The 16817-nt window shown below is 41.6% G+C and overlaps 3 protein-coding genes across 3 annotated transcripts; 1 reads left to right on the top strand and 2 right to left on the bottom strand.

Moving 5' to 3' along the window:
* On the bottom strand, nt 1-2379 carry LOC139306270 (zona pellucida sperm-binding protein 3-like). Its single transcript, XM_070930216.1, has 8 exons — nt 1981-2379; nt 1723-1826; nt 1084-1187; nt 835-1009; nt 538-655; nt 364-446; nt 139-269; nt 1-47 (listed from the first exon to the last, which is right to left on the bottom strand). The coding sequence occupies exons 1-8, from the start codon at nt 2377-2379 to the stop codon at nt 1-3; spliced, it is 1161 nt and encodes a 386-aa protein (XP_070786317.1).
* Nucleotides 2380-2602: 223 nt separating this feature from the next.
* Nucleotides 2603-4938, bottom strand: cnpy4 (canopy FGF signaling regulator 4). The gene is made up of 6 exons (XM_070930089.1): nt 4854-4938; nt 4565-4691; nt 4146-4242; nt 3893-4015; nt 3480-3597; nt 2603-3065 (listed from the first exon to the last, which is right to left on the bottom strand). Exons 1-6 carry the CDS (start codon nt 4936-4938, stop codon nt 2935-2937), a joined length of 681 nt encoding a protein of 226 aa, XP_070786190.1. The 3' UTR covers nt 2603-2934.
* A 4335-nt stretch (nt 4939-9273) lies between these two features.
* LOC139305816 (calpain-5) lies at nt 9274-15748 on the top strand. The gene is made up of 12 exons (XM_070929766.1): nt 9274-9438; nt 11549-11680; nt 11801-12012; nt 12444-12636; nt 12713-12906; nt 13295-13372; nt 13578-13995; nt 14075-14197; nt 14288-14484; nt 14976-15094; nt 15323-15459; nt 15555-15748. The coding sequence occupies exons 1-12, from the start codon at nt 9274-9276 to the stop codon at nt 15729-15731; spliced, it is 2145 nt and encodes a 714-aa protein (XP_070785867.1). The 3' UTR covers nt 15732-15748.
* The last annotated feature ends 1069 nt before the right edge of the window (nt 15749-16817 follow it).

Raw genomic sequence — 16817 nt, 5'->3', positions numbered from 1 at the left:
TCAGGCAAGAAATATAATTGGTCCCAAACTAGTTTCCCTGTGCAGCTCTGCAAGGACAGAAAATATTAATCAGTTGATCATTTTATGATATATACACAGTGTTCAGTACTAAACTAGTACGTGTATTAGATGCAATACCAGTTGGTCTGTGCTTTGTTTTGCTCCTCAGCGCCCTCTTGTGGTTGGACTTGGCACTGCTGCTGTGAGTCATGCCCTCAACCCTCCTACAGCTCTCGCAGGCTCGATCATCACCATCCACTGACCTCCACCTGACGGATAAGTATTTGTGTCACAAGTTCAGCCTTTATTTGTAATGGTGGACAGAAAGAAGAGGAATAAAACAGAAGTCATGATGAAACCGACCTCCCGCTTATAAAAGAACACGCCTTTTTCACTGGGTCCTTGTTTGAAATGGGCTCTGCTTCCAGGTAACATGTTATATATATCTACAGGAGACAAGACGACACATACTGAGGCATCTTTCTTTACACTGTAGATGTAAATGTATATATTAAAAACATGTGAATCAGGGCTGACAGTGTGTCTGTGGTCCTGGTGGAAGAGGAAAGGTTCCAGTTGAATCTGGAGGAGCTGGTCCTGGACACGGGGCAGGAAATGGGAGGTAGAGCCGTGCAGCTGGGAATCTGTAAAACATCTGCAAAGAACAGACGTATCCTTATCAGATTTAACTTCTGCCCTCTGCTTTTATTACATCAGTAATTTGGGTGCATTAAATAAGAACTGGATTGATTTATGCTGATTAAAAGGAAGTAGTTTTAATTTGTAAAATTAATTGGAGGAACCACTGCAGACATTAAAGATGCAAGGACTCACCCCTGGTGGTCTATGAAGGGGTATCTGGGGTAAGACTCCACATCGGAGGTCAGAGTAGCCACACAGCTGTCTACAAACAGACGAAGAGGAGGATGATGATGATCTACAGAGGCCTCGATGTTGACCGTTTCACCCAGGAAGTAAACAGATGACTCTCTCTCACTGCTCCAGTCACCTGAGGAATGATGAAAGACACACCAAGTTTTTTTGAACAGGTCATTTTATTGTTGATTGTTGAAACAAACTCACGCATCATGAGCCTGAGGTGGAAGTCCAGGTTGAGATGTGTGGACAGTATTGCGATCAGGGGACTCCAGGTTGGTTTCAGGGCCTGGCTGCTCACTGTGTACCTCCTGCAAGGCAAAATAATCACTTGAATGAGTGTTCCTGTTCCATTATCTTTGTTTTAACTCTTGATATACAAGGCGTTACATGGTCAGCTTTGGCTCTGGCCCTTAGTCTGCTTTGTCCCCCATCACTTGTATTAAGATTGCATTAAGAAAGGATTTCTTCAGGGCCTGTATAGACAGGAGGAGGAGTGATTACAGCAACCAAGAACTATTTCAATGTGCAAACAGGCATTTGAGTTTTGTTTAATGATAAATGTGAATCCTTTAAGGCTGAAAGCTAAAGGAGATCTTGTTTTTGCTGTTTTTCTACTCTGGAAAAGCTTCCTGCAAAGTCTCAGAGAAGCCAAATCAGTGTTTCCTGTGGCTTTTTCTTGATTGTAGAGCTTTTACTTTGTAGGTTTTACACTTATCTTTGTTTATACGGCCTATAATGAGCTCTGTGCTGCATAAATAAAGTTTGCTTGCTGTTCTGTCAACTATACAAAGCATCAGCAACACATATGAAGCTCTGGAGACCATTTTGTGTGTGTAAATGCACCTTCCATATTCACACTGAACTGGAACAGCAGCTCGGTCTCCAGGTGATGCTGGAGGAGGAGAGTACAGCAGCAGGTTGTTGTACAGCACAGCAGTCTGCGTGACCTACAGGTTTAAGGACACACAAAGCATTATCAAGGATGCACCACTAGATGGCAGCATTAAGCAACTAAGATACATAAAATATCCTTTATATCGACGTTTGCTTGCTCTACAGTAAAACTGACATTTTGTTTTCATTATTAAGAGGCTCACCAACCATCACTTTACTCCCACAGTCAGTCAGAGGTGCTCTGATGATGTACTCCTCATTCCCAGACACTTTGGCAGAGCAGTGATGCTGCGCTGCACCGACAGGTCCGAGCCTCAAGTGCTTTGGTTGCACAGGCAGGCGAGGGTCAAACAGATGAGCTTTCATCACCACCTCGACGCTGTCCTCGTGACATTTCACCACAAAGGTCTTGAGCTTGTGATGTCCAACAGGACCCCCAAAGTGAGAGTTTGGCTTGTTTGTCTGAGCCAAAGAGTTTGCTTCAAGGGTGGCCAAGTCGGAGAAAGACAGAAAAAGAGGTTTGGTTTGATAAGTGTGGCACCAAATTGTCTGTAATTTAGACAGAATATATAGAGAAACTGTCCAGTACACAGGAATAAGAGGCATTGTTCTCTTCTGATAACTTCAACGTTTCTTAATGTGGCTGTCAACAGGAACACACCTGAGACTAATCCTCCTTTATTAGTGACCTGCAGTGTCACTTATCATTTGAGGAAATTCTTCCGTTACAAAATGCATTAAAAAAACATCCAAAAGTGTTGTAAAAAAGTATTTTATTCACAATGAAAATAACTGTACATAATTCATTTAAAGACAGCAATTTGGGGTATAAAATACTGATATGTACCATATAATGTAGGCATAAGGAGAGATGTAACAGCGTTTACACATAATATAACTCTGGAAAAGTCTCAAACATTCAAGATAAAGGCTTCAAACCTTAATGCAAAGAGATGAGTGTTTAAAAAGGTGCAACAGCTTAAGAGGCTGACACCATTCATATAAAAACAATAGGAGACATTTTCACCCTCATATAACTCCTGACGTAAACTGTAATAAAAGGTTTTAAAAAAACATTTGGCACCAGAAATAAATCATAATTTCTTTGCAGTTTTCCCTCCAAAAGCTAAACATTGAGGTTATTCTTTGAAAATGTTTTCCTCAAAGCTCCCCAGCGTCATGCGTCTTTCCCTCCTCCTCATTGGCTCCCTCCTCTTCTGTGCCGTCGCTTTCTGCCTCCTTGGCCCCTCCTTTGGTCCCCATGTCTCCTTTCCACACCTCCTTTATACATTCTGAGGGAGGGAGAGAAAAAACACACATGAGGAGGTTTGAGCTTAGATTTCAGTGAGTTTATGTATCTGTTTTTTTAATTTCTTGATAACACACTTTTATTTATAGCCTTTTAAAATTGGTCTAGGTCTTTTCTAACAAATGATAATAATGGAAAAGTTTATAATCTTCAAGGCACATAATCTCACATCTTTTGGTCAAGTTACGGAGGCTTTTTTGACAAATTAGGGACAGAATACACTACACATTAGAATCTACAGTTCTCATTAAAAAGGTCATTATCAGTATGTGTTGCTTGAATGTTACATGATACTTTTGTTCCTACATGTTCCTGAGCTCAAGTGACTTAAAAATGTCCGAAACAGCATGAGACCATGAGTGTAACTAGCCGGTGCAGCTTTCTCTGGGTCATCTACCTTGCTCTGATGTCTTGAGGACGTGGTTCGCACAGAGGAAGTTCTCCAGCCTCTGGTCCTGATGATGGAAGTACCAGTCCTCCACAACCTCCTCAAACTGCTCCAGCATCGTCTCACACTGAACAACACACAGACGTGTTTAGGAAATATAGCAAATATAAGTACATTACTACATACATTTTTAATGTTATGTAGTGTTAACCAGGTGTTTTTTCTGGTTCCAATTACTAAGTAAGTTAAAAATGTCTTCCTCTGTTTTTAACTGACTTTTCAGAAATATTACTTAATTTATTTGTGTTGTGTACAAATGTCTGCACATGTGCATGAATAAATTAAACAACCTTTTAAATTAAAACACTGGAAAGTTTTTAAGTGTTTCAACATTTACAGCAGGCAGACAGACATCCTCCAACCTGTTTTTTCATGTCCGACACCTCTACAGAGGGTTCGTCCCACAGCTCAAACGGCAGACCCAAATCCACCTTAACTCCTTTGTGGACCAGGTTCTTCAGAGTCGTCATGGTCTGACTGGCACCCTGCAATACACACAGACCAGCTAGCGCTCAGTTTGCGACACAAATTGAAATAAATGTTTGCAGATGACGAGAGAACAAAATATTAGCAAGGTTTTGGGGTCGATTTGTCTTTTTTGATGTGGAACTTCACCTTGGCGTATCGGAGGCTGCCAGGCCTCTCTGCATGAACATTATACTGCAGGATGCGCTCGCATATGTTGTCTACCGCCTCAGTCAGCCGAGTTTCCCTGTAATGAAAACATAGGCTTAAATGCTTATACACACACACACACACACACACACACACACACACACACACACACCAGATTTTCAGGCTTTTTCTAGCAGTTTCAACAATGCAGAGTGTGATTTACTTGAGATCAAACATAAAGCTCAGTTTTCTAGTCTTGGGGAATCCTACTCAGCTTATGAAACTAATTGTTAAATACCATTTGTGATGCTGGAGAAGATTGACTGACTGCATTTACAGAGAGCTCTTCTCCAAATCAATTTGTAACGCAGCATTTATTCCAGGGTATCTTCTCGTCATATTTAACAGAGTTAACTTACGAGGTGTTGTATTTTATCTTTCTTCTTCTCTTGCCTGTGTCCAGCACTTCTCCAACCTCCAGGACTTCTTTGGAGCGACCAGTTTTCTCCAGAGCATCCTGCAGCTCTACTGTCAGAAACTTACACACTGACAGCCCCGAGGAACACAGGAAGAACACCTCTAATGAAGCCTAGTTTATATTTATGTGCATGTCAAAGAGTTTAGGCAGACACTCGAGGATACACAATGATGTGAACACATGCCATCCCGCTGTTATAAAGCCACTTATATGTCACTACTTCGTCCTACCTTCGCATTTATTCGGCAGTCTCTCGTCTTCTTCTGCTGCATTAAAACCGCAGACACAAAAGAAAACAAGTACAAAAATTTTCATTTCAACAGTTTGTTCTTGAACTTGCAGGCGAAGTAAAAGTTTCACATCACAGCAGCCACATCGGCATTTTTACGGCAATTTGCAACTGCGCATGCGTAGTGTAGTGTATCCCAGCAGACAAGACTAGTTGATGCCTGGTTTTTGGATTTCAGGGAAGATTGTCGATAGAAGAAAACGGCAACTCATTAGTACTTCATTGAAAAAGTAATCTCAATACTTTACAGTTACATGATTTTCTACAAGTAATTACACTTATTTCATAGATATGTTTTCTATTTACTGGGTCCATAGTTCATTGTTACGATAGTTGGGAAGAACTCGTACGATAACATGATCTATGGCCTTGTATGAGCTATATTAGCCTAATCATGTTTACATAGCCTACACGGACATATTTTGATCCAATTCTGTTTTTCACAAATGCAGTTTAAAAACGTATTATATATGTTAATACGAAGCAGAAATATTTGTTTTACTCATGACATAATTATACATAATATTCATGTAGAAATACAAGAAATGTAATGGCAACGTATACTAATATTTACTGAATATAAAAATGATATGTTTCTACTTAATAAGTATGTAAATATGACTATGCATTACTTAATATAGGTAGTATGCAGCCCACAGGAATAATGAAGCATATATACATATTTTCATTTTTGAAAATTAAGTTATGTTATCATCTAACTTATGTTTATGTTAAACAAAAGTAATCAGTCTCTTTACTTAATCAAAAATATGAAACCAATGTAATGCATTTTCAAGTACAATCATATACAAGGAAATTTCCTTATTTTGGAATATTTGACACCATCAACAGTCACCTCACAGCAAGAAGGTTCATTAATTCATAAATTCATTCATTCATCAACCAAACAAAACATATTTGGCAATATTCCCACATTTGTTTACATGGAAAGATATTTAAAAGAGTCTAAACCGATGGTGGCAAAGGTGGACTATAAATTGGAATATAATAAAAGCAGAGTCTTACTGGACCTCATTGTGCTATTTCATCACAGGTTTGGCAGTGAGGTGGTTAAAATAGAAGGCGCCTGCCTCTCAGTTTCTCAGGTGTCAGGGGCAACACACTCACAGCAGCAGATACTCCAGGAGTCTGTAGAGGAGAAGAAAGAGAGGAGAGGAGGCAAAGAGAGAAGAGACCAAAAAGATAAGACAGAAAACGAGAAGAGAGGGAACCTGTAGGCCATGTTGATATGAGGACAGGAAAGAAACGTGAGGAGATGCGAGGGGGAGGAGAAGAAAACCAACCAGAAGAGCACAAGCTGCAGTGAGTGTCACACACACATGCACACACACACTCCTAGAAAACACATTTGTTTATGTTCTCCAGCTGGCGTCAGAGGACAAAGTGTTCATCTTAAGTGTCTGAAACTCAAGAGTGAGTGCAGTAACTGTAGTATTTTTACTGGTCGGAGGCTTCCACGGCTATAATTGTGAGTTATGTCACTTGGAGAGGTGACTGTCTATTGTCTGTGTGGAGGGAGATAAAGTTACACAGCAGCGTCACCCTGCTCCGCGCGTTACGGCTGCATGCACATGGACACACACTAGTGCATCAACTCTAGAGGCTGTTACGTATACACACACACACACACACACACACACACACACACACACACACACACACATACTTGGTACATACGATACACAGTCATAAGAGATGTCAGGGAACTTGCAGCGCTCACATCAAGCTGAGCTTTTGTCCTGCAGCATCAATATTCATTTGTTGCATTTTATTCCCTTCCACTTCTCTGATATCATTTCATTTTAGTCTTCAGGTCCAGTGAAACAAACATCTCCAAGATGACACCGAGTTGAGTGGCTGGTGGAGATGAATCAAACGCTCCTGACAGATTCAGAGGACGGAAGAAGAAAGTGTCGCTCAGCTTTTAACGGCTGGGACAAAGAAGAGGAAAGAGCAAGACACAGAGTGCGTGTGATTGTCTCTGAAGAAATAGGATTTCCTAAATGACCAAAGGAGGACATGAACCTGGATCCACCGCCGGAGCTCAAGGAATAGTTTCATCTCAGGAAAGCAAGTGGATGAACTTCTAGTCTGACTTTAAGGTAAAAGAATTTACCTGCAGTTTATATTTATAACACGAACAACAAAGGGTATAAAACTCGCTCTCAATTGATGTACAAGTGACTCATCACAATCTGATGCATATAATAATGACTGATATTTTATGGACTCCTGTAGACATAACATATCTAAGTGTCTGATGTTTTCTGATGCTGTCAGAGGATGTTTAGATCAGTAATCAGTAATCTTCATATATATCATTGTTCAAGAAACAAACAGAGCTTATTTTTCATTTATAAGAAAATGTCTCTTTGATTGTAGTTGTGAATGTACAACACAGTCAAGGTAAGATCGTTAACTCAGAGTTAAACAATACATTAATTAACAAATTAGCTTTAAGTGGATAAAAGTGTTTTGTGCAACAATGAAAGATTCTTCTCCTCTTAGACAAACTGTGAAGCTGCCTGTAAGGATGTTATTTTGTTTGTACGTGTTCAGTTCAGTCTTTATTGTCCTGCATGGAGCACAGCAAAAACAGACACATCAAAACAGAGTCTCCATCACACAGCAAACAGTAAAAAATATCAATTTGAAATTTAACACACAGCAAAAACAAAAACAAAACACATTCAAACAGGTAAAACCAATAACTTGAGAGAGCAAATGAAATGATTTTTTTATGCACATAATAAAAAGAAATGTTTGAATCCACTGTAGAGGTAGCAGCAGTTGGCCAAAGTATCTGCAATATCACGTAATTCTGCATGTTGCTGAAACTGAACCAAACGAATCCATGAACATCCAATGAAAGACATTTCTGTTCAATACTTTGCTACATTCATTGAAACGTGATAAGTCATGAATTTTTTATGCATCCATTAATCATGGATTGTGAATGAGTGTTAACTTCACATATTTATGTGTCTCTCTGCATGAATCTGATACAAGAAAAACAAAACCTTGCTGATAATTGATGACATTGACCTGTGCGGTATCTGCAAACGCAAGCACCTGCAAGGTTTCCTCTCTGCACAGCAAGGCCCTGAGTTGACCCATGAACACACACACACTGACACAGAATCACACTGCTTCACACACACACACACACACACACACACACACACACACACACACACACATACACCAGTTGATGCTCACATACACACACACACACACGCTGCTGACTCAGGGACCCCGGCAGGTCATATCACTGATGACTAAAACGGTACTATTACCTTACTGCTTCTCTCACCCTATCCCCCCTACACACACACACTGACCCTGCAGGACCCCCTGCTACCTCTGCCAGCAGCTATGTAACCCTTTAGATGTCCACAGCCGTTGCACACAAACACAAAATTCAACGTTTGTCAATGTAAAAGCTGATCTCAGTAAACGGTGAAAAAACTGTTACAGGTTTGGTGCAGGATGTCACATCTGCCTTTAATATTAGTCAATTTAGCCTATGCTGATGGTGCTGATTATTATTAGTCAGCCTTAAAACATATTACACACTTGCATCTTATTAGCAGAACAACTCACTGAACTATGTAAACAAAGATATTCACTGTTTAAATTCAGTATTAGGTATGAATTCTTGCAGGTGGTGTATTTAAAGAAAGGACATTGACTGCAGTGTTTACCACAGAACAACAGTTGCCTTTGTGTCTGTGTGGCAAAACTAAATGACTTTTCATGATCTCTGTGCTTACAGACTGACAAATCTTCCCTTCAGTGAAGCTAAACTATGAAAGATATTTGAATATCTGTCAGAGGAGATTAAACAAGTTTCCTGTTACAGCTGACAGCAGTTTCTCTGTTGTTCCCTTGTTATTAATATTAAGTGTAATTCCACTGTCTGGACATTGCTGACTTGAAATGGTTTGACCATGTGGTTACTTTTTGTACATTTTATGCCTCAGCATCTTTACAGTTTCTTCTTGTGTTAAAAATCTTTATAATGTGTTTTTCCCTCCAAGTGGAAAACTTGAAACAACATTTGGATTTATCACATTTCAATGATGAACAATAAAAACTGGTAGATTTCATGAGGTACAGTAGGCCTTAAAAGGATGATACAGCTCATGTGTAAAAAAAAAACGACTGAACAATTAAATTAATAAATGAAAAGTTTGGTATGTTTTGTAATTATAGTCCACTAAATATGATGTCAGTGTAACCCTATCCATGACTGAGGAGTCATTTCCATATGAACTATTCATCCGTCCCGTTTCTCTTCTTCTCTCCACCTTTCCTAAAGCCTCTCCTCTCCGGCCACAATGCCTGAACGAGTAAACAATTTCCAGGGTCAAAGCTTTCACAAGCTGAGGCGCGCTTGCTTGCGTCGAGGTGCCCTCTTCAAGGACCCCCTGTTCCCCACAACTGCCCAGTCCCTCTTCTACAAGAGGGAGACCCCGCCGGGACTGACCTGGAAGAGGCCGAGGGTGAGCGATATCAAATAGATTCATGAATACTTATTTTTGCACGCATGGCCATATTTTCCCAGTTCAAACCACTGCAAGGAGTTATTTTACAAATATATCTCCTCTCCTCCCACATCTAAATCGGGTGGCCTGGCTCAACATGTTACATTTCCATCAGATTAAGGTTAATTAAAGCACTTTCTATTATCGGAGAGGCGTCAGGCAGTGAAACCTTAGCCCTCTGGGAGTGTGTGGCGCATGCTGCCGATGGACCGCTCTGTTGGTGTGTGTTTATGCAGCTGAGTTTAGAAAAAGCAGCAGTCAATTCAAATAGTCCAGGTGTTTTTAGCACAGTGTTGTGATGGGTGCAGTTGTGTTTAAGTATAGGTGTTTATTTTGGATACAGCAAAGCGAAGCAGCCTTTAATGGAGGCAGTGAAATAGTCAAGGTCAAATTATTTATTGTCCAGTGTCAATGGCCAAAGAAACATATTTAATAGTGCAAGGACTTGATTATGTGTGTATAAACAAAAAGCGTAATTATACAGTCAATAAAAAATGTTTTATTTATTTATTATTATCAAAACCCCAAAAGGTGGAACCAAAATAAATCTTCTGCATTGATCACTAAGTAAACTAAGACTTTTTAAGGCCTTTTCAATGCCACATAAAATGAAACGTAAGACCTCTTTCACTGTCTTCCGCTCAAAGAATGATGGAGAACCAGTTTGGATAAAAAGACCTACAATTATGAATTAAATACATTAATTCAGTCAGTACTTCCCAGCTGTTTATAACGACAATTCCCAGTAAAGTAATCAGTTAATGTGACCTGGAGAAAATTGACAATTGATTGACCAATTACGTAATGAGTTATAACTAATATTATTGTCTACGGCAGGTAGGAAAAAATACTGAAAAATATTCAAGACCTTTGTAAATGAAATTTAAGACGTATTTATACTTTCTAAGGCCCTTTCTTAAGGAAACTGATTTGAATGCTTTTTAAGACTTTTAAAAACCTTCAGCTGCCCTGAATTCACAAATTAATCACCCTGTACCTAATAAAATCAGCCCTGTTTTACCTCCAAATTCAGAAGTTTCTTTGTGATCAGTTGTTCATGAAGTTCATATGTGGTCCAAACCTTCAGTGCTCTTAATGTGAAGCCCTGCTGGAAATCAATTTGCAGATTCAGGGCTGAAGAGAAGAAAGTGTTAATGGTATTGTGTTCCTAATGCTCCACTCAGGTATTTTAAGTGTGTATCAGCAGGGAGTAGGGTGATAGAGTGACACATACACACAAACTGCATCCGCTCACCCTATAACTTCACATTAACTGTCTACTTCACAGTCCAGGTGGCCTCGTACTTGTTATGAACTTGATATCATCTCAAGGAAGGTTCATGTAATGTCTAGAGTTACATTCAAAGAGGTTATGACCACAGAGTGTGTGTTTTCCTGCGTGTGTGTGTGTGTGAGTTCAGCAGCACTTCTGCTGTTACCTGACCCTGTCCAAACTGAGATCAACAGGCCCACACAGACAGGATCTGTCTCCTCAGCAGTGCTCTGACACTCACAGCTCGCAGGCCTCGTAAAACACTGTGACGCTACTAACTGCTGCAGCCATTAATCAGAGTTCATTTAAAGCTACTATATAATCAATATTTTCACATTACCAATGGATCAAATGACTGTGGGTAATGTGAAAGGGTTCACTCGTGGTGACAAACCCACAGAGACTCTGCGGAAAGCATTTGAGCATATTTAAGCTCATTGATTTTTTTTCTGACCCACAACTTTATTGTTTTAGTTCACTCTCACGGCTCTCATCAGCATTGTTTCAAGCAGCTGCAGACAGCTAGTTAAAGCCCAGCACCAAACAACAAATAGACAAAGTTAGCGAGGGAACGTAATGTAGCATTTAGCAACTAAAAAGGGCGTGAGTGGGTGGAGAGCAAAATAGAGCTAAAGGGAGCGCGAATACATTCATCAAGTGGGCAGAAACATGTCTTCAAATGAATGCTAATGTTGCTACTTATCTGTTCTAGGTGTAAATAAGCGTTGCTGCCCCCAAGTGGCCAAACAAAATAAATGGATGCAGATTTAATGTGTTCTTCTGATCAAACTCCAGGAGATATGTAAGGACCCCCGCCTGTTTGTTGACGGCATCAGCACCCGTGACTTGCACCAAGGCAGTCTGGGTAACTGCTGGATGGTGGCGGCCATTTCCTGCTTAGCATCTGAGCCATCGCTGTGGAAGAAGGTTGTATATTTGTGTTCCTTCCTCCTTTTTCCTCCTTGCCACCTGTCGTCCTTTCTTTCTTCTCCTCCTCTTTTCCATCCTTCATGGCTTCATCTCATCTCCCTCCTCTCGTCCTCCCAGGTGATCCCCGACCACGTGGAACAGGAGTGGAATCCAAAGCATCCTGGCCTGTACGCGGGAATCTTTCATTTCCGTTTCTGGCGACTTGGCCGTTGGATGGATGTTGTCGTGGACGACCGTCTCCCCGTCAGCAGGGATGGCGTGCTGCTCTTCTGCCGCTCAGCCACCCCACGAGAGTTTTGGAGCGCCCTGTTGGAGAAGGCCTACGCCAAGTAAGGGCTCCAGGACCTTGCAGGACCTCAGTCACCCTCTTGTTATTTGTTAGTTGTATGTTTGGGGTTAGTTGCCTTACCCCAAACATACCCCTTGTTTATTTGCTATAACTACAATCTTTTCCTAACCATACGTTCATCACCATCCTTAACACTCAGTAGCAACCACCTACTAAAGTCCTACCTGCCCCAAAAACCATAGCAACTACATGGAAGCACACCAGCACCCATAGCAACAAACTAGCAACATCCTATCCACCCTCTAACATCTGAGAAAGTGCCTATAACAATGTCTTCATAACCACACATGCTACCACTTTGAAAATGGATGCACATTCTTCGAAACAAACACCTGTGGAGCGGGACATGGAGAAGGGAGAAGAGGGGCACAGCCATTAATCACTCAGTCAATCTATCTGGTTACTCTCCAGGCTGAACGGCTGCTATGAGGCCCTGGAGGGAGGGAACACTGCAGAGGCGCTGATTGACTTCACCGGTGGGGTTTCGGAGCCCCTCAGCCTGGATCGCGAGGCCCTCAGCCTGCACAGCGACCAGAGGAGGGCGTTCTTCCAGACGCTGGCCAAGTCCCATGAGCGCAAAGCCCTCATCACCTGCTCCATACGGGTAGGGCCTTGTATCTCTGAGTTGTTAAATGTGGTGACCAAGATCAAATAAGTTCAGTGTATTTTACATTTCTCAGCCAGCAGAGGGGGAGACAGTGGAGTCGGTGCTTGACTGTGGTCTGGTGCGAGGACACGCATACGGGATCACAGCAGTGAGGAAGGTGAGGCTGGGGGAAAAGCTGCTGAAGACCGGTGGGATGTCCCGACTCTTCATGGTGCGCATGAGGAACCCCTGGGGGACCACAGACTGGACGGGAGCCTGGAGTCAGGGGTGAGCGTACTATGAACTTTGGCTTTATTTGCCACATGTCTGACAGCTGAGTACGTCATACATTTTGCTGGAGCTGAGGGAATAAAGCCTCCGCTGACATTTAACAGTGTCAGTCTGTTCTACAACCTTTTATAGTGCCACTGCAACTTTTCTGGACAATTGGTGACATTTTACAATAGTTGTGGAATTGTTTTACGAGAGGACATCTGTCATTTACATTATGAAAGTCTGAGAAACTCTGAAAATGGCCAAAATGGACCCATAAAGGTTCCCAGAAGTTAAAGCACTGCTTGTATTTTTAATATGTCATTTCCAGTGTGTTGGATCTTGCAGCTCTGCACTATTTCCTGCCGACTTTGACAATGTTGTCTTTGCACGCCCCCTGCAGGTCGCAGCAGTGGCAACAGATGAGTCGAGCAGACAGGGAGAAGATGGGCCTCATTGTACGAGACGTTGGGGAGTTCTGGTAGATTTTCATTCTTTATTATTTGTTTGGATCCACGTTGGCTTCCACAGATTAACTGCTCTGGTCCTAACACTTCATAATTGCCGGTCACTCACTGACATTTCTTTTTGCAAGGATCATAGTGTATTACCATTCTCATAGCTGTAATACATCATATATCTTGTTGGTTATTCTCATGCCAATTTGTTTCTCTGCTGTTCCTCAGGATGGATTTCGAGGATTTCTGTCACTACTTCACAGATGTGGTTGTGTGCCGGCTGGTGGAGAGGTCACTGCTGTGGCCGAGCTCTCACTGGAGGGAGGTGCGCCGTTTTGGGGAGTGGGCTCCTGCTCCGGCTTCCCCTGGAACACCTCCACCCGCCGTCCACAGCAACCACACACTTAGCTTGGGGAAGAACAAACCCGGAGGGACCAAGCAGCGAGGTAACCGGAAGGAGGCCAGACTTGGGGAGAGTCAGCAGAAGGATGCGAAAGGAGGAAGGTGTGAGCGAGATGAGGCTGTGAAAAAAGTGACACAGGAAGATGATGGTAGAGAAGTGGGAGGATGGGAGGCACAGATGGATAAGAGGAGTCGATGTGGAGGATGCATCAACCACAGAGACACTTTCCTGCACAATCCACAGGTAAAACTGAAGTGGAAACTTAAGTATTTCTGATGAGTGCAAGAATTTTGAACATGATTTTTCCTTTCTGGCTTTCTAGTTCATGTTTGAGGTGAGAGGCGAAGAGGAGGAGGTGCTGATCTGCCTGCAGCAGGAGGACAGGAGGATACGGAGGAAAGATGGTGGAGGAGAGAACCTGCCTATTGGCTTTGAGGTGCTGAAGGTGAGCAGATCAGGACCAACATGTGAGCACACACCTTTTCAATTTCCACACAGAAAAAAATGATTTCCCTGCTGCCTTGCCGTGCTCCAGGTGGAGGTGAACCGCTGCAGCCGGGTGCAGTGTGTGGTGGAGCAGGCGGCCAGCTCGGTCTACATGGACTCCCGCAGTGTGACGCTGAGGGGGACTTTGGCTCCAGGTCGCTACGTCGTGCTGCCCACCACCTTCTTGCCAGGTGCCACTGGCCGCTTCCTCCTGCGCCTCTTCTCCCATTCCCACATCCAACTCAGGTGTTTCTTATGCTTGTAAAATTTGTCAAAATAATAATAATAATATAATATAATATAATTTATACTGCTTTATGTGCTTTTCAGAGGATTTTACCCCCAAAGTTTGAAAAAACAAATGTAAAATGTTCATAAATTTACTGCAGATTAAATCACTATGTATTTATATACTATATTATATTTTACTGCAAAACTGCATAATTTACACTTGCTTACGATATTCATAATTCTAGTATTCTTACAATATTTGTGTGTTTGTTGTGAAAGAGAAAACCAGGAAACAAAAATTTTGTCAAATAATCACATTTTAACATTGAACTGATCACAGGTGTTACCTCTTAAGGCTGAATATTTCTATGAAAATATTGCGGATAATTTTTTTCACGGTTCATTTCTTGCTCTCAGATTTAAATTAATCTGTTCCTCTTCAACCCTGCCAATCTTCTTTGATTGTTGAGTTAATTTGTTTTGTCGTATCTTTCCTTTTTGTGCAGGGAATTGAGGGAAGATTTGCTGTCTCCCTCTGTCTTCCAGTGTTTTCTACCTCAACCCACTGTGGTGACCACAGTCCATCTCCGCAGGGCGTCAGGACTCAGCTCCCCCAAACAGAAAGGTGGCTCAGACACAACACCACATCGTGAGATGACTAATGGGAGAGGAAGGAAGAAAAACTCAAAATATCATATGTTTTTTTATATACAATCTTAATCTGAAAAGTAAAAAGATCAGTGAAAAGTACAAAATTTCCCTCTGAAATGTAGTGGAGTAGATTTGTACAGTGGCACAAAACGGAAATACTTAATTCCTTACACTTTGCTGTGTTGTGTGTTTTGATCCACAGCTCCAGATGTTTACGCCGTAGTGCGCTGTGAGAATGACACCATAAGGACACGTGTTTTCAAGGCGGAGGGAAACCCTGAGTTCAACCTCAGAGCCATCTTCTACAGGAGATACCCCAGCACACACATCTCTGTTGAGGTTTGACCCCTTCATATTCCCTCACACACACACACACACACACACACACAGTATGCACACACAACCAATCCTTGTCTACGCCTTGCTGTGTGCAGTTGTGGAGCAGAGGTCCTCTGTGGGACTCGGTGCTTGGCAGGGCTCGACTCCAGACGGGGGAGTCTGACAGGAGCCGGAGCCACGTGATTGATCTACGAGGCGGCCAATCCCGTTCAGGATACCGAAGGTGCGTCTACGTTGAGACGTCCTCCAGCGCCTGCCTCACTGACTTGTGACAGCGTTGCCTGGTTGCCCCGACAACTACATCAAGCCATGGCAACCGTGGTCCTCTCAGGTGGAAGTAGATGGACAAACAGCAGTTTAGATGAACTAATAAGAGAACTTCATGTGTTGGACAGTTCATAGAAATATAAACAACAAAGGTGCTGTAGTTGCATTGGCACGTTTATAGGTGTACTGTGTATTTCAAACTGAAACTGAGCAAATATTGTGCCAGCAGTGACAGTGACGAATAAATAAAGTTTTTATTATTTAAAAGATGTTCTGCTGGACAGATATGTAAGTCCTTAATGACTTCAGCAGTCTATCAAAAAAAACGCCAAGATAATTTTTTGTGTGTTATTATATTAAATATATTATTAGTTCCGTTGTTGTCACATGTGTTTTCTTATGATTGGTTCTGCAGTTATTGCAACAGGTTTGGATTCCTGCACATCACTTCATTCAATTTAGCTTACCTCATATCTTCAACAAGACTAAAAATCAGTAGTCAGAAAATGTGCACTATTGAAGTGTACCCTGGTGAGAGTGAAAGTTTTAAACACAGAAATGTTGCATTTGGAGATATTGCATTCGCCTAACCTTAAAATCACAAAGAGAAACTAAGACGATAAAAGAGCCTGAACATTTTGCTGATATAGTCTCTTTTGCAAAATAAATGTTCTGCCTTTTTAAGTATATCAATATACACTGACACAGACTTGACTGCAACATTACTGCACCTGATATCACTGCTGCATGTGACCACACCTCTGTTTCAATGCAACTATGCAAGCTTGAGACAAAAGACAACAGCTCATTCAACCTTTATCTGCTCTCATGTGACAACATTTTTTTTATCATGAGCCTGAGCCTGTCTGTATGTGAGTGCTGCTTTTGAAAGTGAAGCATCATAAACCACCATTACCTGTGTTTGACGTGTGGTTTGCTAAGTTTTCAACTGCTGCATGTATGTTTACAACTAATTATACTGTGATACTTTATTTCATTTTATTCATCTATTATATCTTCATTTCATGCCACTTTAATAACTTTTACAGCATCTATTTTCCCTTTAGACTCTGTGCCAAACCTCGCGAAAA

This window comes from Enoplosus armatus, chromosome 23 (assembly GCF_043641665.1).
Source record: "Enoplosus armatus isolate fEnoArm2 chromosome 23, fEnoArm2.hap1, whole genome shotgun sequence".
Lineage (NCBI taxonomy): Eukaryota > Metazoa > Chordata > Actinopteri > Centrarchiformes > Enoplosidae > Enoplosus > Enoplosus armatus.
This window is presented reverse-complemented; position numbering and strand designations above follow the sequence as displayed.